Genomic DNA, 23,453 nt, shown 5'->3' on the forward strand with positions numbered 1-23,453 from the left:
GCATTACAGCAGGAAAACCCAGCAAACATTTTGGGATATGGAACCACTGTATGCACAAATTATATAAAGAATGCTAACACTTGGGGGATGTGAAACATGCATTCTTACGTATTATGTGACTATGTATTTTTATAAAACAGTTTACTACACTGAGAGTGCTCATATAACTCCTAGGTTCTTGCAACCTACAAAAAAAGAATAAAGACCTGATCTGTTTTTTACTTACACAAACACAAAAAATATCTTCTTACACTTTGGTAACTCAAAACCTCTTTGACGTATTCTTTTCCCCCTCCACATGTAACTGAATGAATTCCCTGCTGGGCTGAGAAGCCTATGTGATACTAGTTAAAATTCAAAGGTCATTTTTATCTTTAAGTAATAAAATTCAGAAAATGAGTCATCCTTGAATAGCTAGTGTGAATAAAAGTTTATCACTGCAATACTGCATCTCTTTTAGAGATAACAGTAAATCTAGACACTGAGGCAAATTTCTACACAATCGAAGGTGTTTCTCAAAGAGTTTTGTAGCAAGATTGAAAACTGAAGCTAACATAAATCCCTTAGCTGTCATATCAGATGTTGCTTTCATGCTTTTTTTTAGACATTGAAATGCAGTGGTGCTGAGTTATTGTTTGTACCCAATTATCTGAAAAGCAATCAAAACAAATGCGTAAACATTGATAGTTTCTATTTTGGGGTTGCTGGGTTTGGGTTGGGGTTTTCTGTTTGTTTGCTTGCTTTAGAAAATAAGAGTGTTGATTTTGGAGACCGTTTCCTTGTGCAGGAGAGGACTAACTCAGATTCGAGAGCTTCTAACAGTTTATTACTGATCGACTGGTGTAGAACAAAATCTATGTCTATCAGCTGCTCATTTTGTCATACAGGATACCTGACTCATGTATTTAGCTAATACCAAATAAAATCTTGTGTCACTTCGGAAAGCCTTTATTTCACATTATCAGGCAAAGGTATCCAGCCAATACAAATGAGAGTAACTTAGCTGAAGCCCATGTAGCCATGCTGTCCAAATATCTGGCTTGCAGTCTGCAGAGGAGCAGCTCTGGGTTTTTTTTTTCTCGTGGGAAGGGTTCTCCCTCACTGTCTGTCTCTCACTCACCCGCACCCAAGCACACACACGCTTTTATAAGTTTTCCATGACTACTCCTCCCAATGTCTTGTGTGGTGGCAGCTTTTGTTCACATTATCCGCCACCCCCCATGTGTATGTACAAAACAGTTTATTGAGCCCTTGAAGCATTGGGATGGCTGCCTCCTCATTTGCAGTGACACATTTCCAGATGATGCACTGAGTGGCCAAGGGTCATGCACAGCCGGTGGCATTATTTAAATTCCCTTCCTCTGCAAGATTATGCCATGGCAACAAAACCGGGTTCTGCTGACTGGAGGTAGGAAAAACGGAAGCTCCGGGATTAAGTCAATTTGTGTTAGAATAACTTAATTAGCAGTGAGCTGTACACACACCATGGCTAGTAGATAGTAGCAGTCGGGCAGCAGTGGGAAAAGGAGGGCAAGGACAATCCCGCATTGTCTGTGGTTAGAGAGCCCTCCCCTCAATTTGACACCTCTTTCGCTCTCTGCTGACCTTGTCAGTGACTACCTTTCACGTACAGCATGAGAAAATGATAGGTAATTTGCCTGATACTAACTCTCTTTCAGATGATCCTGTAACTTAACATCAGAGTTTTCTTTGAACTGTTTCTTGAATTGGAAAGTTAGCTCTTCTGGAAGCTGTTTTATTGAAAGTAGAACTAAATAACTCAAGATTCATTCTGAGTACCACCACTATGTTTTCTAATTGTCTTGTTTAAAAAGAAAAAAAATCATAATCGTTGGAAAGCAACACCAATGATTAAAATCAAGAGCTTCACTGGAAGAAGGATTTTAGAGCTCCAGCTGCACCTAGTTTGCAATTCAAGAGATTTTGTGCCTGCTTTTATGTAGTATGAGTGACAGTAACAAAGGGTGATGTACATAAAAAGGTAACTGTGCAGTAATCTATGAAGCTGGTATAATAGGTACTGGTATATTCCAGTACCAACCCCAGACCAATGCTCTGCCAGTAAAGTCGGGCAAAGAGTAAACTGAAAAATTAAACCAATCTTGGAAGTAAATGACAGCTCTGGTTTTACAGTGTCTGGAAGAGAAGAAACAAACCACTCCTCACTTTGGTGTCACACAAAGCAAACAGCCTCGAGCGCCATAACAAACAGTAGATTTTTAAAAGCCAGTTCCCTGGAACAATGATGCCTCTTTTCTCCACCTGAGAGAAGTGTTGCTTATTCCTTTTATGGCAGTACTTTGTGTTTGCTTTATTGAAGAGACTAGCATTGTTTCCCCAAAACCCAAGAAATGAAGTTAACTCTGAGAGCAAGGATTTCTGTAATAACGGAAGGAGTCTGTATCCTACTTTCAACAGACCCCTTCAGTGGTGTGGATCATGCTCTAGCTGCACAACTTCCTGCATTTTGAAAAAAGCCTGTGTTACTTCCAGGAAAAATGAGATGCTCAGTCCAAATTTGATGTGGCAGTTACTACAGTGTTAAGGGGTTGGTGGGGTTTTGGTTTTTTTGTTTTGTTTTGTTTTGTTTTGGGTTTTTTTCCCACATTTTAGGTTTCATATAGATATGTCCTTGTTCTCAGTTTCCAGAGAGGAGAATGTTTATGAATATCTCTTCACCTGAGTAGCTGAGCCTGTTTCCTCTTTCCAGGGAGAGATTGGCAGCTAATTGTAGAGAAGGCCAGGTTCTCAGGAAAACAGGAAAGGGATTGCAATTAAGAAATGTGAACTTTTTCCAGCAGAGTATTTATTTAGTTTAGTTTGGCCACCAGTGTGTGAAGAATGATTTCTGTGAATAGCTTCGTGGCTGTCAGCCTCATGTCTACCAAATTATCAATCAAATTATCACAGCTGAGGTTAGGCATGTAATTTTAAATAAATAAATAAAAAGGGAGAGAGGAAGAAAGGAAGAGAGCAAAAGCATCTGCATGCTAGATTGTGGCATCTGCCGTAGGACCTATAGAGCAGAAGTTATATGAGGCTCATCTTTCCAAAATCTCATTTGTTCAAATAATTGCTTTTGGGATAGAATCTTTCTTTGAAGTTTTGTAGCGTTTTTCTTTTTTTTTTCTTAATGGGGAGGAAAACAGTTTATATATGAAAGTGCTTTTCTGGGAGAAGCACTCAATGCTGCCAGTAATGTTCCATGGTAAAACCTGTGATCTTTTTTGAATGGATTATGGATTATCTTGTGATAGATAACTCTCTTCATAGAAAATGAACTGACTATTCCATTTGACTTTGTGTTCATTTGTCTTCGTTTACAGAGACCATATTTATACTGTTGATATGGACACATCACACACAGAAGAAATTTATTTCAGCAAAGTAAGTAGCTTTTATCATCATCCAAAAAGCAAGGACACTAGAACAGACTTCAAAACACTAGAACAAGCGATGGCATTGTTTCAGACAACTTGCCTGTGCTGCTGTAAAAGCTGTAACAAGCAAGTAAGATGGCATTGCTAATCATATTTGAGGAAAGCTAGAATAGCAATCATGTCCTCTGTGAATTTCTGATAAGTGATTTAGCTGGGCTGATAAGCAATCTATACTGAAATACAGTGAAGTCCCTGATGGAACATCTGTCAAACATCTATTAATTTATATTCAGCAGTTTTCTGTAATAGCTATACTATCCCAATTAAGTATACGGGAACTTTCATCATAAAAAGCCAGTGCTATTTACATATTTTCATGCACACAAATTTTATTCACTCATGCAAGTACTCACTAAATAAAATCTTATTATAACATCACTTTGTAGATATATTCACATTATCTCCATGGGAAGTTTCATTCAGCCTAAGAGCTTTGTCTGTATTACCATATTGTGTATTAACATAAACACACTAGAAAAAATTTCCCTTCATCTCCTTTGCATTGCATTCATACAGTGCAATATGTGCCATATACAGCCTTGGTCCAACAGAAAATCATACGAATTTGGACATTAGATTACTGTAGGAGGTCAGAGATTTCATTGTAACTATGAGTGATGTTGAAGATGAGCTTATGGCCAGTTACTCATCAGAAGTGAGGGTACAAGCTTGTAATGGAAATAAACAGTCATGGTTACTCTTTCAGCTTGGAGCCCTTTATGAATGCACAGTGTCTCAGTTTACTGATGGGAAACACTATCAGGCCTATCGTGTCAATAGTGCCTGAGGAATTACTAATTTAGGCTATATGGTTTTAAAGTTTTATTATAATTGATCAGCCTACCACATTTGACCACTCCTGAAACTCATCACAAAAATATCCAGGCTAGGATTTGCCTGTAAATGTTCTGGTAAAAGAGTGTTAGCAGATAAAGTCAGCAGTGTCTTAATAGGTAGAGGGCTTCCTGGGTCTGGTAGCTGAATTGAGGTGATAAGAATTATGTGAATTTGATTTCTTTTCTAAGCTAAAATATTATCTTCCAGAATACATATTTTATTTAGAATCCAGTTAGAGTATCTCATCCATAAATGTTTCTTCTGATTTACAACATCAAGTTAAAACAAGAGAGGATCTAGTGTTTTTAAGAAAAATGCACATATTTCTGCAACCTGGTCTGTTGCCGAATTTTGTTGGCTTAGGCTTTAAAAAAAAGGGGATACATTTCTAGTCTAATGAATAGATGACAATACAAAATTAAGTGCATGCTCCACATCACTGATCTTTCATTGTTGTGGTGAATTAATCATGGAGAAAGTGTGCAGAAAGCTTTCAATAAATATATGTTCAACAGCTAGTCTTCCCTAAGGGACTTATACTTCTGAAATTAAATGCAACAACCTCTGGGCTCTAATTGATTTCTTTCTTGATCCTTGCAGAAATTGACATGGAAATCTAGACAAGCTGATGTAGACACATGCAGAATGAAGGGAAAACATAAGGTAGGCAATTTTCATTTCTTCTGCATCTGCCACTTTAGTTTAGTTGCTTCACTATTATCTCAGGCTGCTGTCTGTGATGTGGAATGGATCATGCCATTCACTTCTTGCCAGTAATTGCTTTTTCCATCAACTTACTGAAGCCTTTAATTTGCAAAAATATTTTAATGTGCTAAAACATTACAACAGGAGACAGAGGAATATCCTGAAATAGTTAAGGCACTGAGGATTTTGGACATAATGCTTAGTGTACCAATTTTGCTTACCAGTTGCCTCAAAAGGTAAATGCTGCTGTGCATCCTTCGGAAGGAATTTATGAATAAGTGTAAAGCATCAGAAAGCATGTAAAGCATCGGAAAGCATGAATGTGTACAGATGTTGAAGGACTGTTTCTCACAGCAGTTTTAGCCTACTGTATATGACCTATGACTAGCACATGTGGTATCAGAATTAGATGCAGACTCTTTGATTCTTTACACCTGTTCCCCTTCTAGTTACAGATGCTTTATGCCAATACATTGCATTGGTGATGCTACTGTCTTACAGCAACGTAGGTGAGAGGAAGATCAGATTTTTCACTCTTGGGAAAAGAAGCAGCTTTACAACAGAATTCACCTATGTGAACAATAGCAAAATCTGAGCTATGATATTAATATAATATCTTTAGCTCTTTGTAACCATTTTTAAACCACTGGAATATAAATGAATTGCATCTTGCTCATTGTCAGTTAAATGTAGATGAAATAAAGCTGAAAATATCACAGTGGCTACCAGCCAATTTCATTTTAGACCTGATAATGAAATATCATGGCATAAAAATAAAACCAGACACTTAAAATACAGTAGTTGAAATTATTTTATTATTTTTCTTCAGGATGAATGTCATAATTTTATTAAGGTTCTCCTAAAAAGAAATGAGGATACACTGTTTATCTGTGGAACAAATGCATTCAACCCTTCTTGCAGGAATTACAAGGTATGTGATCTGTTTGTGAGATTTCGTTTGTGCCTTGTATTTCTGTTGGATTTGTTGTGACTCTGCTGGCAGCAGCATGAGGTTGTCATTCAACAGTGCATCATTCAGCTCTGTAGCATTTATCCCCACTTGTTTCAGTGCTACAGAGCTCAATATTGATTGTATTTCTGAGGATTTCTTGGGCTGATTACCCTCCTCTTTTCAACTCCTGCACGTCAAGAGTTTATTGCTAGTTTGTATTGCCCTCCACAGATGCAGAGTCCTTCAGATCTCTGCTTGGGGATGCAGTTACTCTTCAGAAAGTTCCTCAGCTTGTTACTGACACCCATATCAAGTTGTAGGCTTATGCTAAGGGTTACCTCTGGAGTAGCACATTTTAAATGTCTCTGTTGTACTTTTCTCAATACCAAAGCCAGTACTTAAGACGCTTGAGGGCTTAGCACAGGAAACTCCAAGAAGACTGGTGTTGGCACCCAGCAGATAGCTGTGGATATCCTATGGCATTGTGTGCTGTAAAAGTGATTGACAGCAGATCTCAACAGGGAAAGCTACAGCAGGAGGGTGATGTATTCCTCACTAACTGAGACCCTGTAAAACCAAAACATTGTCCTGAGCAATGTAGAAAACTGTGTTGGTCTATGGATACTCAACATTAATTCACTGACCCCAGTGTCTTCCTTTGACAAAGTGTATCCTGGTTATCTGCGTTTATTCAAATGCTTCCCATTTTCTCAGGTTTGCACCAGTATAATCCGATATTACCCCCAACAGTGTATGTCTCTAAAGTAACTTTGAAGTGAATTTATTTAGGCCCTTTTAATATACAGACTCTGCTTTTCCAGGCACTGCTACGTCCCACAGGTCATTTCTCATCCTTCTTTAGGAAAAAGAAAATTAGGCTTTGATAGCGCTTTTTCTGATAAAGTCACAGTACAATCTCATTCATTTCACTGGGCTCAGAGTTACTGTAAGAGAAAAACCAAACCAGAGTAAAGACATTAACATCCAGGAAATCGACTTTCTTATTGGTATTCACTGTGACTGCTTCTCTTCCTTGCTTTTTCTGCAGTGCTGCTTTACCTTGTTTAGCTACTGTGATGGCTAGTTCTAGGAAACACTGAAGTTCAGAATAGGCTCTTCTTTCCATCTGTGAAGGAAGAATCAAATTTGAATAAAAACACATGCCTGTGTCATGCTGATTGTGTGGTGCAGATAGCTACTTTGTTGACAGCCATTTCTTCTTTTCTTGCTTCCTGCTGCTAGCATGTAATGAAGCTGCTTGGTCTCAATGCTGTCTTTAGTCTTCCAGCACAGTTTGTAATTGTTTAGCTTTTAATGCCATTAGTGGAGCTGACAAATCTCAACCAGACCACTTGTAAGAAAGGTGTCTTTTAATACAGCTATTTCGTTGGCATCCTGATGGAAGGAATATAAATGGCCCTCCTTACCCTTACTGCAGACATCTCATTCACTGACATATGGCCTCTGCACACTTGCTTCACCTGCTGCTCAGCTGCAGAGGCTGGATAGTCATACCTCTTGGAGTCAGCTGGAGGCCTCTCCAGTAGCTGTCCTGGCTTTTCCTCCATGTATTTCTGCAGTGTATATAGAGAACTAAAGTTGTGCCAAGCAGAAAACAGGGCTGTTCGTCCATCCTGCCAATGGAAGTGTGGATGGGCCCTTGAATAAACACAGTTCCTTTCAGAGTGGGTTCTGACAGGAAGGGTACATGACAGAAAACAAATGGTGACCACTGGAGGACTTGGGTGCTATAACATGCAAGCTAAAAGTTGATGGTGCCAGGTGGGTTATTTTTCATGCTCTGTGAATTTGTATTGTATGTGGTTTATACAGTATGAGCTGCTGAAGTTACTTGAATATACTAGAAAGATTCTTACTCCCAAAATATGATAGTATAAGGATCTTAAAGAGGTAAGCGCTGTATCGTCCCCCCGTAGCTCACTAAACCCTCTTGAACGTAGTGTGAAGTTGACCTGTACATTTGTATGATTATCAGTGCTCAGGGTGAATGTATTTCCCAGGAGCTATACTTAAGCTTCAGATTTTACAGTTCCTGCGCAGATTAATTCTTGCCTGACAGTTAAGAGGATTTCTTCGTGACACAGAGTCAACTGATAGAGTTAGACTTCAAGAGCATCCTTCTGAGTATGCAAATCAAGAAAGAGAGCACCACTGTTGAGACTAGAGCAGAAGGATCTCTGGACTTTGGGGAGAAAAATGCACACACAGATAACTGTCCTAGTGTTGTTTCTTCTGACTGCTGTGGCTTGCAGTCTTTTCTGTGTATAAGAGCGCTTCTGTTGGATCACTGTTGAGGATAAATTTTGAATCCTTGCCAGAACCACGGGCCACATAGCCTGCTACAGTTCAACAGGAAGCTTGTGTACAGATAAAATATAGACTGAAGACTTTTGTAAAATGTGTTGGGATAAGAGTGATCAGATCCGAAAGAACGCCTGATTTACTGCATGCACTTTTTTCAGACTGATTTTAACACCATGACTTTTGTCGGGTTTTTAACTCGTAGTAGGTGCATAGTTAGAGAAAGCACCTTCCTCCCTGCCCAGAAAAGAAGAAACACTGTCACAAGCCTCATGCTGTGTAAGAAGTTTTTTCTCTCTCTAAGGAGCTTTCTTTCATTTTTCAGATGGATACCCTGGAAGTTCTAGGAGATGAATTCAGTGGGATGGCCAGGTGCCCCTATGATGCAAAGCATGCCAACGTTGCATTGTTTGCAGGTAAAGTGACAGAGATAAACGTTTTGCTTTCTGTCCTGCAGCCCAGGCTTGACATAACACTCTGACCCTTGACAACAGAATGTGAAAATCTGAGAAGTGGCAAAGGGAGTGAATAGTGACCAAAAATAAGCAGCATAAGGAAATCACTAGCACAGAAGCTTCGCCTTCTTTGGTAGTAACTTCACTATCATGAACACTGCCCAAAGGCTCAGTTTCCTGATTCAATACTTCAGTATTTCCTGGATTTGTGATAATATTATGCCAGACCAGTGTGAGGCACCATTTCTGGCTGCATCCAGCTTCTGCAGAAGTCAAGGAAAGTCAAGGTTTATGTGAACTTTAATGAGAGGTGGGCAGGACACGGCAGGGGGCTTGGAATTAGATGATCTTAAGGTTCTTTCCAACCCTAACTATTCTGTGATTCTATTACTGTGAGGGTGGTGAGGCACTGGAATGGGTTGCCCGAAGAAGCTGTGAATGCTCCATCCCTGGTGGTGTTCAAGGCCAGGTTGGATGGAGTCTTGGGTGGTCTGGTTTAGTGTGAGGTGTCCCTGCCCATGGCAGGGCATTGGAACTAGATGATCATAACGTCTTTTCCAGCCCTAACGATTCTGTGATTCTATGACATGCACTTTAACAACTCTAAGCTTAAGTTAAACTTCGTAATAAAAGGAAGTTAGGTAACATGCTGTGGTGTACCCTTTTCTAGATCTAGGAGGAGAGGGAAGGTGATTTTATTTTAAAGCAGAAAACATCTCAGTGTTGTGTTGCTGGCTGTTGCAGACATGAAAAGAAATGGGTTGATTAATAATGAATTATGCTGCATGCAGCAGAATACAGTTAACTCTGATTTCTATTACAATATTTAAGAAAAGTGAGCGGTTATTAATGGAGTTGATTTGGGCTGTTGATTGTGTGGTATTTTTTTACCTCTTTTCATGAATTCCAGATTAAATTGTTTCTTTATTGAACTTCCCTTAGTGTGAACCATGCTGATCTTTTGTTAGATTTGCCTGTAAAGTAGGTGGTAAACATAATACCAAAGTCAGACATGATAATGTCAGTCCTTTTCAGCAGGTGTGATACTAGAAAGCAGAGCTTGGGTGCTCACATGGAAATACTTTATATGTTCCTCTGAAGATTTAAGAGTGTGCAAGTATTTCATCCATTCTCAACTGAATCTGTGGCTGAAGAGCTGTAGTAAGCACTACTGTGTTTGAGGTGTCATCATCTGCCTCAAAAATGAGAGATTTTATAGCAGGTTGCAATTTTTTTTTCTTTTTTACTTTTTAAAGTGTAAATAGATGGGTCTTTTTGTTTCAAAATAGTGATGATGATGGTGGTAGTATGTAGTTTCTTAATTGCAGTCAAAAGAACATAAAGTAGAAATTCTCTGATTGCAGCAGGTAATTCATAAACCATGGAAAGAGAGAGACACCTTCAGGGAAAGATTTATCCCATGTGTCTCAGATTCCCTATCTTTAGGGCAGCCTGAACAATCTTTCAGAAGAGCACTTCTCACACTACTGGCCAAGGAAGTGCTTATGACTAATTTACTTTACATGCAGCTGAAGTTTAGTAAGATGACTCCCAGTCTGTCACTGAAGAAGTCCTCGCAGTATTTGAAAATAAAAAATATATTTATGGAAATGATCATGCTCTTTCATGATGATTCAGAATAAATGTGATACTGTTCAATACATTCTTGCAGAATATACTGTGTAAATCTGCTAGCTTCAGGAAATCACCATTTTATATGCCATACATATTAATACTCATGGTAACTTTTTGGAGTGCAGTGAAAAGCATTTTCAGAGCAGTTTAGGGCACTGATCCAGCTCATCCGAGTCTGTTGGGTGCAGTTACATGAATATGGCTCTTCTTGCAGCCTGTAGCTATTACAGCTGATATGCGCAAATTATAATTGGTCACATGGTCTTCAGGAATTTAGCAGGAAATAAAAAAAGTGTGATTATATTAATATGAGTTCAGATATCCATATCTAAGCAATTCATCTTTTTATTCTGTTTTAAAATCATTTTTACTATCTGCTTTTTTATTTTGTAATTATTTTTTTCTGTTTTGCTAAGAGAAGAAGCCCATTTTTAAATAGCCAAATAATGATGGGAAATATGAAGGCTCAGAGTATAGTCCTGCTAATAAAGAAGAGTCTGATTTTTAAATCTTGAGCTGAAATAAAACATTGTCTCTAAGTGCAATGAGAAGATCTTGACCAATAGCAGCCTCTATGCTTTCTGCTGGACATGTCCTCAGTGCTGGTGACTTTAAGGCCCAGCATGCAACATAATCTCTGTCAAATGAGATGGAGGCCATTCTGATTTTTATGTAGACACAACAGAGTTGTGTCCTCATGCTGCAATATTTGTGCTTCTACCATACCTCATGTTCCAAGGTGTGTCTCACACAGGAAAACAGCCCTGTACAGTTACCATGACCCGCAAACTGATTAAACAGCAAATGTAATTTAAAAATTTTGGAACTAATGCTTTTACCTCCTCATAGGTTTGAATTTTTTTGGTTGTCCTTTTGATTGCTTGTCCTTCAGTTATTTAACAGAGAGGAATGCATAATTCATGCAGAAAATGACTAAAACACATTTTAGAAAAGAAACATAGATAGGCAATCCTCCTCCATCTCTTTGTATCCCTGTTTCTCCTGGGCTCGGTGCATGCTGTTTGATTTTTTTGCTAGTGATCTTTGGCAGAGGAAGAGTGCTCTCAAAGGGAGAAATTTACGTGTCAATTAGTTTGCAGTCCATAAGACCTGTCTGGCTTGCCTTCTCAGTTAAAACTAACAGTTCTGTCACAGTTTTCCCATATTTGTTTTGCTTACAAATGTAGGCAGAATTTATGAGCATTGAACCAGAGGCATGTGCAAAGAAACTGGACAGGGTATGACTTACCTAAGCTGGAGAAAAATTACCCCATAAGGTTTCTTCTCCCACAGCATCCCTCTGATATGACAGTTCTGAAAATTGGTGACATGCTTGTTCAGTGCTCAGTCCCCTTTACCTAGCTGAATTTTTTCCCTTCATGTTCCTAAGGAGATTGTGATGATATTGTTTGCCCCATCTCATTTGACTGATGAGAGAAATGAATTAGGTTATTTCTAATGCACCTCCCCTCTTGTTTTTAATTTCTTTCCTCCTCAGAGGGAAAGCTGTATTCTGCCACAGTGACCGACTTCCTTGCAATAGATGCAGTCATATACCGGAGCCTTGGAGACAGCCCAACTCTGCGGACAGTTAAGCATGACTCAAAGTGGTTGAAAGGTAGATAAACAGACAAAACAAAACAAGCAGCATCTCTGATGAGTCTTGTATTCCTGACAGACCTCTCTGTTATTTAATTTCACCACCGCTTCCTGTTTATCTCTCTCCTTCTTCTCCTGACCCCAAGTTACTGCACCTGGCAGAAACTGTGAGCATGGTAGATCACAATATATATTCCAGCATCTTTCCAAGCTGAAATCCATCAGCTTACAGCTGTTGGATGTAAAGGTTGGAACTTGCAGACCTAGGTGTGCTTGAACTGTGTTAGAAAATATTCTTGCCCCCCAGGAGTGTGTTAGGTAACAGTCAAGGCTTCATGAAGGATAGAGGGTTTGTCCTGTAACATTAAGATTCATCAATGAAAATAAAATTATGGGAATATTGCGCAAAGCCTTTCTTTTAGGTTCTTAGGGACTGTACAGCTGCCATTGAATTAGACAATTTCTGTGCTCTAAATGCCCTCGTTAAGAACAGTGCTGTTTAGCTTCATGTAGGCATTACAAATAGTTAGCATTTGGAATGATTTTAACAGTGAGCAAAGCCATAGTTTGAAGTCTTTTTCTGAGTGCAGAAATGTTTTGCCAGGTGTTGACTTAGTCCCACTTTGCTTGCTACTATGATCATGTGTGGGCAAAAGCAGTTACATGGTTTGGTTTTCCCTCCACACACAGCCATGAAGAGCACTGCTTGGACCCCTCAGGCATACCGCTACATGTATTGCCTCTTTACCTTTCCTCATACTTTCACGCAGGGCAGACGTATTAGTGGCAAACACTTTAACTACCTTGCACTGATGTTGGCACAGACTTCTCCCCAGCTGTCCTCTCCCCAGACAGTGATTCTTCTGCAGTGGTGATGTTGCTAGTTCTGAAATCTGAGCAAGCTTCAGCAAGCATTTCACCTTTGGGTGTTTATTGTGAATGTATTCGGCTTCTCTTTGCATGCTATATGCTGTACGCGGTGCCTAAATAGGATGTCTCATTTTTTTTCCTAGAACCATACTTTGTCCAGGCAGTGGACTATGGCAATTACATTTACTTCTTCTTCCGAGAAATAGCAGTGGAGTACAACAGCATGGGAAAGGTAAGGGCAAAAATATTGCCTTGAATGACTTTGTCAGATTCAGGAGGAACAAAACATATGCTGTTCTTGGACCAATGCCGTTAGGAGCGACCTTGAAATGAGAACCATAAATCATGATGACAAGGTCATCATTTTGAGAAGATTCCTATCGCTTAAGCCAAAAGGTTGGTTGGAGTGAAACGTTCTACTGCCTTGAAAAGAAACAGGGTGGTTTCTTACAGTGATGGTGTATACCTGAGCCTCTTTTCTAAAATCATAAAAAGAACAAGGCAAATGTAGGTAGTTCAGATTAGTAGGAAATTGTTGAAAACAAACTCCAAAGCAGGGAGATATCATTCTTTAAGAAATCTGACTTGGAGTGCTGAAAAAACAGGGGCAGGCATTCTGTGCTCTGCCATTCTGCAAAGAATAATTAAACACTTTCTGCATTTTTGCTAATTTCATAATATCTTTCTGACTAAGTAGTCAGAAGAGCTGACCAAGGTCACAAAGGTGGAAGGCAGGAATAAAAGCCCAGCGAGATCTGCATAGGTTTTAAGTGCTGAAAACACAAGAGTCAGAACAGGCAGCATGGGTTGCAGGGATTGTGAATATAAAATGTGCTTTTGTTTGGGGAAATAGAAAGCTAAGCAGTTGGTATGGAAATGAGTTTTATGTGGGTTGAGGACAGATCTCCTGAAGGATTTATGGCTGTATAGGAAATGCTACAGCCTTATCTTTTATAGCACACTGTTCCAAAGCTTAATTTTTCTCTGTTTCTTATTTGTTACAGATTATGGAAACGTGGGATTAAATTAAGCACCTTGTTGTAAAAGCAGAATTCCAACAAAATCTTTAGTTCAAACAAGCATTTAATTTTCTCCATTATTTTTGCTCTACTCCTTCTAGGTAGTTTTCCCAAGGGTGGCTCAGGTTTGCAAAAATGACATGGGAGGATCTCAGAGAGTGCTGGAAAAACAGTGGACTTCCTTTCTCAAGGCTCGTTTGAACTGCTCAGTTCCTGGCGATTCACACTTTTACTTTAACATACTCCAGGCAGTTACAGATGTTATCCATTTCAATGGTCGGGATGTTGTTTTAGCAACCTTCTCCACTCCATATAATAGGTAATAAGGACAATAACCTTTTACCTTCTACTTCCTTCATGTTTTGCTTTTCACTGCAGTTTCTTTTTACTTTATGAGGGTACCAAAAGTGATTGCTCGTACAATGTAATTATTATTTACCACGTTCATACCAGTAGTTCATGTTTCATTTTAAGATACCCTTGTATTGCTTACTGCATTTTATATCTGATAACTTAGAGCAGCTTTCAGCCATTTACTATCTGGACATGTTCCTTGGTCATACTTTCTTATATGTGGGACTAATTCAGACCAGCCACCAAGAAGTTTAGCAGAATGTTATTCCGAAGAGAAAATATGATTATTGTTTTTCTCACAAAGAGAGGACTGGGCCTGTGCTGTTTACATCTAAGCCACATTAGTACTCGTTCCCTTTATTTCATGTATCCCTACAGGTTCTTACATTTTCTCCTGGGAGAGCCAAGAACCTAAACCGTCCTGCTGGCTGGGGCAGAGGGTCCTGAGAACATACGAATTTCATTGTTCGTGTGGTTTTCCAAAGCATCAGTTCATCTGCAAAGAATTTATTACCACTGCACATTATAACGTGTTTCTCCAGAAGTTATTAGGAAAGTAACTGGATCTAATTATCAAGGTCTCCCAGAGAAGTTAAAAAAATAGTAGCACTCTAATTAAAAAATATATTGCTGTTTCACAGAGTAATGTTTGAGCTGAAAGGAGAACCTTATTGCTGAAATTCATCTGGTTTTGCTGTACACTCACCATGTCTTTTCAAGCCTGACCTCAGTGAGGTCATGCAGTGAACTGACTTCATGTGAGAGTAAGCCCAGGCCTGTAATGAATAATTGCTGCTTTTGACATCAAAACGCTAGGAACTGCAGTGGAATGATTATGACACCAATAGGGAATAAGAATTAAATTAGGATGATCTCTTTTTATGCAAACCAGCTTAATAAAAAGAAGTGAACGAACAGAGATTCAGCATCAGAAAATAGATTGTATCTTAACATTATCTCAAAACTGAGATTGTCTTCCCATTCTTATAGTATTTCCTGTGGTGTGTCATGAATAATAGTTTTCCCCGCATTTTATATCTAAGTACTTGGTGTTAAAATCAAGCTACTATTTTATAGGCTCCATTTTTTGTCAGATATTGAAGATGACAGAAAGGTGCATAGGTTTGGAGGCACCCCATTAACAAACCTGCCTCTCACATGGGCAGATCTCTTTCATTCCTCCCCTACTGAGAAAAAGCTACAACAAATATCTTTGATCATTGGAACAAAGTTTTCTCTTTGGGTGACCTGAAAGAGGTTCCCTGGTCTAATCTAAACTCACTCAGGACAGGAGCTGGTGACAGGTTGTAGTCCAGCGGTTGGGCGATGCCTTGGCCGTGAGCCACAGTACTCCATCCTTTTGGCATTATCACACTGTGGACCTGCAAAATGCCATCCTCAAGAGTGAAAGTTGTTGCAGCCTTCTCTGTGTAGTTAAGGGTTGAGCACAATGACTCCGTGTAGTCACTGTGTAGTAATGGGTTGAGCACAGTTCTCAGAGCTTTTAGTTCTTTACAGCACTCCTCAAGACTTTAGGTTTTTTTTTTCTTTAGGGCTTAATTCAACAAAGTGCAAAATCTTCTAGCTGGAGTGGGTCTTTTAGCTCGAGGTGTCTTTTAGGGTGAGGTCCTATGTGTGGCCAAATAGACCCTTCACCAACTCTTACATCAACATACGTGTGGCTGCCTCTGTTTAAAACTCCTCCTGTGTAGTATCACATTAATACAGAGCTTTGAATCTCCCTTCCATAAAAAACACAATCTGGGGAGATCGAAGTAAGACTAATACTGTCTCCCTGCTTCTTGTTTTCTTCAGTAATAATCATTTCAAAATGTTTTAATATTTAAACAGTTACTATCAATGTATATACCTTTATGAATTTAATTTTATTCTCTGCAACAGTATTATAGTTCCTGCAATTTTTCTTTGGTGTATATATAACCTAGTAGCTAAAAGCAAGATTGAAAGCCTCAGCCAGCTGGGTTGATGCTATTTACCTGATAAAATCAAGCAGTGGAAGTCGGACATAAACACAGTAGTTCGTGTTAAAAAAATGAAAGGTGGGTAAATGAATAGTTCATGCTTCCAAGTAACTGACCATGGGAAACCCCTGAGCCTTTTAGAGAGTATGTAGGTAAGGATATCATTAGGTTTAGGGATTTGCATGCATATAATCAAAAAGCTGAAATTTACAACTTTATGATCTAAAAATAAAATGGAATTTGCTTCTATAAGCTCTTTACACCTCATTGAGTTAAGCAAATTCTTGAGCATAATTCACTCCTTTCTTCTGGGAAAACTTGGAGATCAGGCTGTGGGAGGATGGAGTAATAACACGTAAATGCCAGGTCAGTGGTACATTCCAGCATTCTCCCAGTTTGATCAGCACCAACTTCTGAGCTTTCTGCAGTGAAGCCATGACAGGGACTGTGAGAATTAATGCCAAGAGATGCTGAAACTTACAAGAACTTGAATTTTCACATAATGGGCTCTGAATGAGACTAGCTATTACTCCTTATACATTGTCAGTGGTACCCAGAGTCTCACACATTCTTTCATTTCTTCAGGATTATTACAATTGCTTCTTACTGTAGAGGCTTTGCAACATACTGTTCTAGAAGGAGCTGTCTGATAACTGGTATATTTCAGGTTTTTCCATGGGGCTGGCTTTTCCTGTCAATGCTCAGAGGTTACAGAGTTCAGGATTAAGTAGCCTCTGACAGGAAGTCTTCTATATGGCATTTTTTCAGTCAAGATCTAATGCGTAACTGCAGAATCAGTAACAGTTTATGGGAAATGTCACTTTGCAGCATCCCTGGCTCTGCAGTCTGTGCCTATGACATGCTTGACATTGCCAATGTATTTACTGGAAGATTCAAAGAACAAAAGTCTCCAGACTCAACATGGACACCAGTTCCTGATGAACGAGTGCCCAAGCCCAGGTATGTTTCGTGTATAGTAATGTTCTTCTGTTCCTGCACACAAAACAGAGGGGTTTGATAATTTGAACAGCCTTGTAAGGTGCATATACAGTTGAAAATATATGTTGTAACAGTGAATTAGAAGTTGAGTTGCATTTGAATGTAAGGTATTTGAGTGAGAATTTTTCCACTTTAGCAAGATTTGTGTAACATAAATCAAACCAACATCAGATCCACTTGGTCAGAATAATCTGTCACATAAGAGTGGTGTGCATTACACACCTGTTGCAAATTGGTTCAGTAATGGATATCTTATTACAAAGCCTGCACCAGTTCTGTGGATTGCTGTTCTGCAGCTAACATGCAATTAATGTGCCACAGAGGAAGCATCATGGGGACAAAAAAACAGCATTCCATCAAAATGGAGATTCAGTTTACCTCATTCCTCCTATGAGTTGTTTTCACTGCTTCCACTTCCATCCTTTTTGCATGTGGCTCCTCTATTACACCCTCTTCGTATTTCCTACAAGCGCTCGTTTTGTACAGGTTGCTGTTGACAGCCCCTAGTTAACTCATTTACACCAGTGGCACTTTGCCCTGAGAACATGATATGAATGTAGGTGAAGCAAATTAATTTATCTATCTCAGTTGAGCTCTACCACTTTAATGTATGTTTTACATTGCTTGGGGTATCCTAAATAACTTCAGAAGAAAATATTGCATGAAACTTTTTAGTGGCAACTGAGTCTCTGCCTAAATCCAGATTTGACCCATCATGTTTTAGAGTTGCTGAGTATAGTATTCCTATGCTGTCTTTATTTTGAAGTTGTCACTCAAAAGAAGAGCCTGAAGATGACTGGAAAATCTGGTAACTTCTGTGTCTGTTTCCAGTCCCAGCCTTAGTAAGGCACCTGCTAGCACTGCTGCTGGATTTTCTTCTCCTTTTTGCAGTGTTTCAACAATTCATTGACACAATGGCCTACCTTGGTAGTGCAGGGCTGCCTGAGGGCTCTAGGGTCTTTTGTTTGGGCCTTACTCAGAGAATACTGGCAGGAAAGGGGGAAAGGAGAGAGAAATCTTCTCTTCTGATGGGAAGGAAGAAGAGAGCGCTGCATCAGAAGTTTGTGGAATAAGCCAATAACAAGCTAACAGTTATGATGAAGACAGGAAAATACAGCTCCTTCTTAGCCACTAGTGAAGTGGTGAACACTGTTTCATGTAACATTTGGCCATTAATCTGCTTAGTAGAAATAATCATTACTTGTAACTCATATTGAAATGCATGAGAGCCAAAAGACACCTTTGAAATAATATGAGTTTTATTTGGGTATCTTTGTATGGTGCAGAAACATTAGTGCTCCTATTGATCCTAACGTTTCTAAGAACCACATTGAGCCTTTCAGGGGCCTCTCTTCCCTTTTTTGGCTGAGATGCACAGCAGGGTTTACTTGGTTTTATGTTTATTCGATTAAATCAGTTTTGAGATTAAAAAGAAGAATTAATCCTATCATGTGATTAGCATTTAGGAGGAAATAGGCCTCCAGATTAGGTATACATAAATGATAGGGACCATGGTGCCAAAAGGGGTAGGCTGCTCCCTAGAGTTCTCTGAGAATGTCACCTTATGAATCAGTGCCCTGGCAAGGACTGCTGATGCCTTTGGTTTCTCCTTCTTTGCCTCTATTGCTAATTCTATATGCAGTTACAAAACAACCAAAATATTTTGGATACAAAAAGAAATAACACAGAGTCTCTACATGTAGTGCTTATTGTGCAGCTGTGTGGGACCAGACCCACTGACCCAGCTAATCTCCTCCAGTCCTATGCTACCTTCCTACATAACATTTTTCCTAAGGTTTGAATATTTATCTAAATCTAAGCGACAGATATGACAGAACCACTCTATATTTTGTTCAAGTTGGCATAATTCCACTCAGGATGGTGGCTCTACCCACATCAAATCAGATGAAAATTGGGCACTGCAGCATACTTATGAGTGGGTAGTCCATCTTTTATCTTCCCATCTCAGAGTGGCTCAAAGGCTTAAAGAATCATAATGGTCTATGAAATGGGAGCAAATAGACCTTTTGTTGGCGAAAATAACCCACAAAATATGAATAATAGGTGAATCATTTTGCTTCTTCCTGTGTAGAGATGACCTCTCCAGAAAGAAAGGTTAATGTACCTGTGAAGAGCAGGGTGGATTTTAGGAAATAGGGTGAGCGGGTTTGCATTTAAGTTTTAGTGAAAGCCTCAATGTTTTACTGTATTTGAATTGTCTCATCCAAATTGAAAGAAGGGTAAAACCTCTGTTTATATGTTTGCTTGCTGGGTTGTCTTCTCCGATAGTCCACTTTCTACCTGACAGGACTGAAACCAACTTTCTTTCACAGATGCTGAAAAGATCAACTTCCTTCTGTATGTTAGGAACTACCTTTGTTCCAGGAAAGAGCAGTCCACTAGGATATTTACAGATCAGAAAGCCCCTTGCGCCTTGCCCCATCAAGCCATGCACACATGCAGTGATTATGTTCCATGTCAGTGGATGAAGTACAAACTGTGCATGTCACACTCCTGCTAAAGAAATTTGTCTTTGTGCTTCTAGGTGACATGTTAAGTCCTTTTGAGTGGAGGATATAGCAGGATTTTAGGCCTTCCCTGAGGGGCTGAACAAGTACACCAAACTTCTCAATCCCCCATTTAAATCCTTGTAATGCATGTCAGATTTCACTGAGGGCCTCATTACAAAAGGAGATTTGAACTAGGCATCAAGTAAGTGTTCTGGCTTTACCCTCTTGTTTTATTTAGGCCTGGTTGCTGTGCTGGCTCTGTGTCCTTAGAAAAATACGTAACCTCTAACGAGTTCCCGGATGATACTCTGAACTTCATCAAAACACATCCTCTGATGGATGAGGCTGTACCTTCCATTGTCAATCGACCCTGGTTCCTGAGAACAATGGTCAGGTACGTACCTCTTGCGCTCATTGTAGCTGTCAAGTTGTGCTGATAGTCTTGCTCAGAATAATCCTAAACTCTCTAAACATCCTTGGTGTGCTGGGCATGAATCCAAGTAGGAACAATGGCAGCACTGAGCAGATGCTGCAGAATTCCCTGAGCAGCTTTCAAGATAGATAGGAAAAAACCTCAGTCCTTTCCAGCCACGCTGTGCTGAAACCGGATGTTGGAGGAAATGCTGTGAGGGGAAGGTTGACCCCTCCTCTTGGCTTATGGGTCAAGTGTTTGGGGCATCTCGGTAGAAAACTTTGGGCAAGGATCAGCAGAGAGCCCAGGGATATGTACACAGGATATAAATATGTCTACCAGGATATGTTCACAGGATATGAAGATGTCTGTCGGGTTATGTACTGGTATGTTTTAATGTTTACAGAAGTGTACAGGCAGAAGTAATCACATAATCTGTATCCTTTCTATGGCAACAAGAGAAAAATAATAATGAAAGGATTTGAACAAAGACTCATGAATCAGCAAGCCTCAAGTACACCTTCCCCTTCCTATCAAATACATTCCCACTCTTTGCTGGGGTCACTATACTACTTTCTACCCTTCAGTTGTGAACAGAATAGAATGACTAACTTTTGCCTTTTTTCCTCACTCCCTCTGAACAAGGGTAGAGTTTTATGCCAGGTACTGTTTAGCTTTGGAAGGGTGTGACTTAGTTCTATTAATGTATCTTCTGTCAGGTTTTTATGTCAGGTTCTATACCTCTAACCGAAGGTGAGAGCAGCAAGTTCTACGAAACATTTTCCTTTGATCACCAGTACCCAATAACTGGTACCAAATCACCACTAGTCAGTTTTAACAAATTGTGTCATCCCAAGATTCAGTATCATCTCAGCACCCAACTCACTTAGTGGCAGTTGTGTGGTTATTTTTAGTGAGGAAAATCGCATTTTAGCTTTTCACTATTGCAATGACACAGCTTTTCCTGCCAAGAAAGTTGGATGTAGATCAGTTATCATTATTGCCGCTTTTAATGTGACAGAGCTTGAAATTAAAATATAAAATTCACTGTGCTAATTTTATTTCCCTGCCTGAAGAACTCACCAGGCCAGTGCTTTGCTTTTGATTGGGGTAATTCCTAAATGGCCCCATTCAGCTTTCTGCAAACACTTCTGCTGGCTGTTGGACACATGGACTTGCAGGCAAACGCACAAAAATTCCTCACCATTTGGTACCCAAACTGGTGCTGTCTGTGTTGACTTACAGGGTTATTCAGCTAGGAAGAGTGCTTAAATACGTTACATGGTGTCGTGGTTTAAACCCAGTTAGGTAATTCGTTCGCTCACTTCCCCCCCTTTCTTGCCCTCCCCCTGCTCTCGGAGGGACGGAGAGGAGAATCGAAAAGAATGCAACTCCCACAGGTTGAGATAAGAACAGTTTAGTAACTAAGGTATAACACAAATCACTACTGCTACCACCAATGATAACAATGATAAAGGAAATAACAAGGGAAGAGAATACATCATCTCACCACCAGCCGACCGATAACTCGCCCCCCCCAGCCCGACCAAGCTCCGACCGATACCTCCTCCAAGCCTGCCGTCTCTCAGCCCTTCCGGCTAACTCCCAGTTACCTCCTGGGCATGACGTGCTGTGGTATGGAATACCTCTTTGGTCAGTTTGGGTCAGGTGTCCTGTCTCTGCTTCCTCCTGGCTTCCCCTCCTCCCTGGCAGAGCATGAGGCTCACAAAGTCCTTGGCCAAACCAAAACATCCTTGTTATCAGCTCTGTTCCCGAGCTGAAAGTCAAAACACTGCACTACACCAGCTACCAAGAAGGGGAAAAATGACTGCTACTGCTGAACCCAGGACACATGTTTGCTAGAAAGCTACTGCACAGTTCTCTGAAATGGAAAATGTAATAAAATAAATGGCAGTCTAATCCCAAGTGATGCAAAATGCTGTGTTGCTATTCTAGATACCGCCTGACCAAAATTGCCGTGGACTCTGCTGCTGGGCCATATCAGAACTACACTGTGGTTTTCTTGGGATCAGAGAAGGGAATCATCCTGAAGTTTTTGGCACGGACAGGAAACAGTGGTTTCCTAAATGACAGCCTTTTCCTGGAGGAGATGAACATTTACAATCCTGAAAAGTGTGTATCTGACTTTTTGTACTTGTGTATGGGTGACTTTGAACTTCCAATTTCTCAGAGTAGGCTGTCCCATGAAAAGGGAAGTAGTTAGAGAAGCCAAGTTTTTTTGAGTAATTTTAAATTGTTTGAGAAGGGGATGTCTGCTTATCAGTCTCTACATTGCAACAAGATTTTTTTTTTCCAGTAAGTGTAGAAAATAGCCCATCCTATGCAGCAGTTGCTGGATAATTAAAAGTGAATTCTGCAAAGGAAGATTCATTTTCTAATCCTGTAAAAAATACCTGATTCCTCTCCAAATAACTCAACAACCGGCAAGCTGCTCTCCAAGGGAAATTTCCTGCATTTCAATCTTCCTCAAATATGCCTAAAGGGGCTTTGAAGTGAGCCATAATCATGTAGAAATTTCAGCTACTTTGAGTACTGGAGAAGAATAAACACAAAAATATGAAGGGCCCTTCAGAAAGCTTGTCTGGTGTGCCGTCTTCCTCCACTTCTTATTCCCCTGTCAGTATTTTTAATACTGACTTTTATGGTATCAGTGGCTCTAGTGGCTATATTGTGTGGTCTTTTCTTTGCCGTATTCAATTCTGCCATTCTTGGGTTGTTTTGGGGGAGCTTTTGGGGTTGATTTGTTTTATTCTTTAGCTTGAGGAATCATTAAGTTTTATCTGGTTTCCCAGCAGAACCCATTTGAAACTTGTTTTTGTATCAGGTGCAGCTACGACGGTGTGGAGGACAAGCGGATTGTGGGCATGCAACTTGACAAGCCCAGCAGTGCCCTGTATGTCGCCTTCTCCACCTGTGTCATCAAGGTTCCCCTGGGACGTTGCGAGCGTCATGGCAAATGCAAAAAGTACGTGTTTTCAGGCGGCTGTCAGAACATGTTTTCTTGCCACTGCAGGCATGGGGAAGGCGGGAGCACTCGTGAATGCCACCTTGTGCTTTTCTTTCTCAAGGGCCTGCATAGCATCCAGGGACCCATATTGCGGGTGGATGAAGGAGAGCGGAGTGTGCACACAGCTGGTCCTTGGCTCCAAGTGAGTAAGGGCTCTGGCTGGACGGGACGTGAAGGTCTGGCAGTGGCGCCGGGCAGTCTTGGGCAGAGCTATGTGAAACATGGAGCTCTTAGGAAAGGAAAAATGTGGGAAGTATTTGTTTCTACCTTATTTGCATTCAACCCTGAAATGTCTTACAAAGTTTTCTGATGT

At 40.0% G+C, this 23,453-nt stretch overlaps 1 protein-coding gene across 7 annotated transcripts in view; it reads left to right on the plus strand.

Moving 5' to 3' along the window:
* SEMA6A (semaphorin 6A) overlaps nucleotides 1-23,453 on the plus strand; it is a 115,571-nt gene that overhangs the window by 55,281 nt on the left and 36,837 nt on the right. For all 7 annotated transcript variants that reach the window (XM_062604459.1, XM_062604464.1, XM_062604463.1 and 4 more), the window contains exons 4-15: nucleotides 3,348-3,408; nucleotides 4,899-4,961; nucleotides 5,833-5,934; nucleotides 8,603-8,693; nucleotides 11,866-11,985; nucleotides 12,980-13,068; nucleotides 13,957-14,174; nucleotides 17,020-17,151; nucleotides 19,939-20,094; nucleotides 22,069-22,245; nucleotides 22,958-23,098; nucleotides 23,202-23,282. In XM_062604459.1, coding sequence (XP_062460443.1) covers nucleotides 3,348-3,408; nucleotides 4,899-4,961; nucleotides 5,833-5,934; nucleotides 8,603-8,693; nucleotides 11,866-11,985; nucleotides 12,980-13,068; nucleotides 13,957-14,174; nucleotides 17,020-17,151; nucleotides 19,939-20,094; nucleotides 22,069-22,245; nucleotides 22,958-23,098; nucleotides 23,202-23,282 — 1,431 coding nt within the window. The remainder of the gene's footprint in view (nucleotides 1-3,347; nucleotides 3,409-4,898; nucleotides 4,962-5,832; nucleotides 5,935-8,602; nucleotides 8,694-11,865; nucleotides 11,986-12,979; nucleotides 13,069-13,956; nucleotides 14,175-17,019; nucleotides 17,152-19,938; nucleotides 20,095-22,068; nucleotides 22,246-22,957; nucleotides 23,099-23,201; nucleotides 23,283-23,453) is intronic.

The sequence above is a fragment of the Pezoporus occidentalis genome, unplaced genomic scaffold (genome assembly GCF_034315485.1).
Source record: "Pezoporus occidentalis ecotype Australia unplaced genomic scaffold, CSIRO_AGI_Poc_V1 ctg86, whole genome shotgun sequence".
Lineage (NCBI taxonomy): Eukaryota > Metazoa > Chordata > Aves > Psittaciformes > Psittacidae > Pezoporus > Pezoporus occidentalis.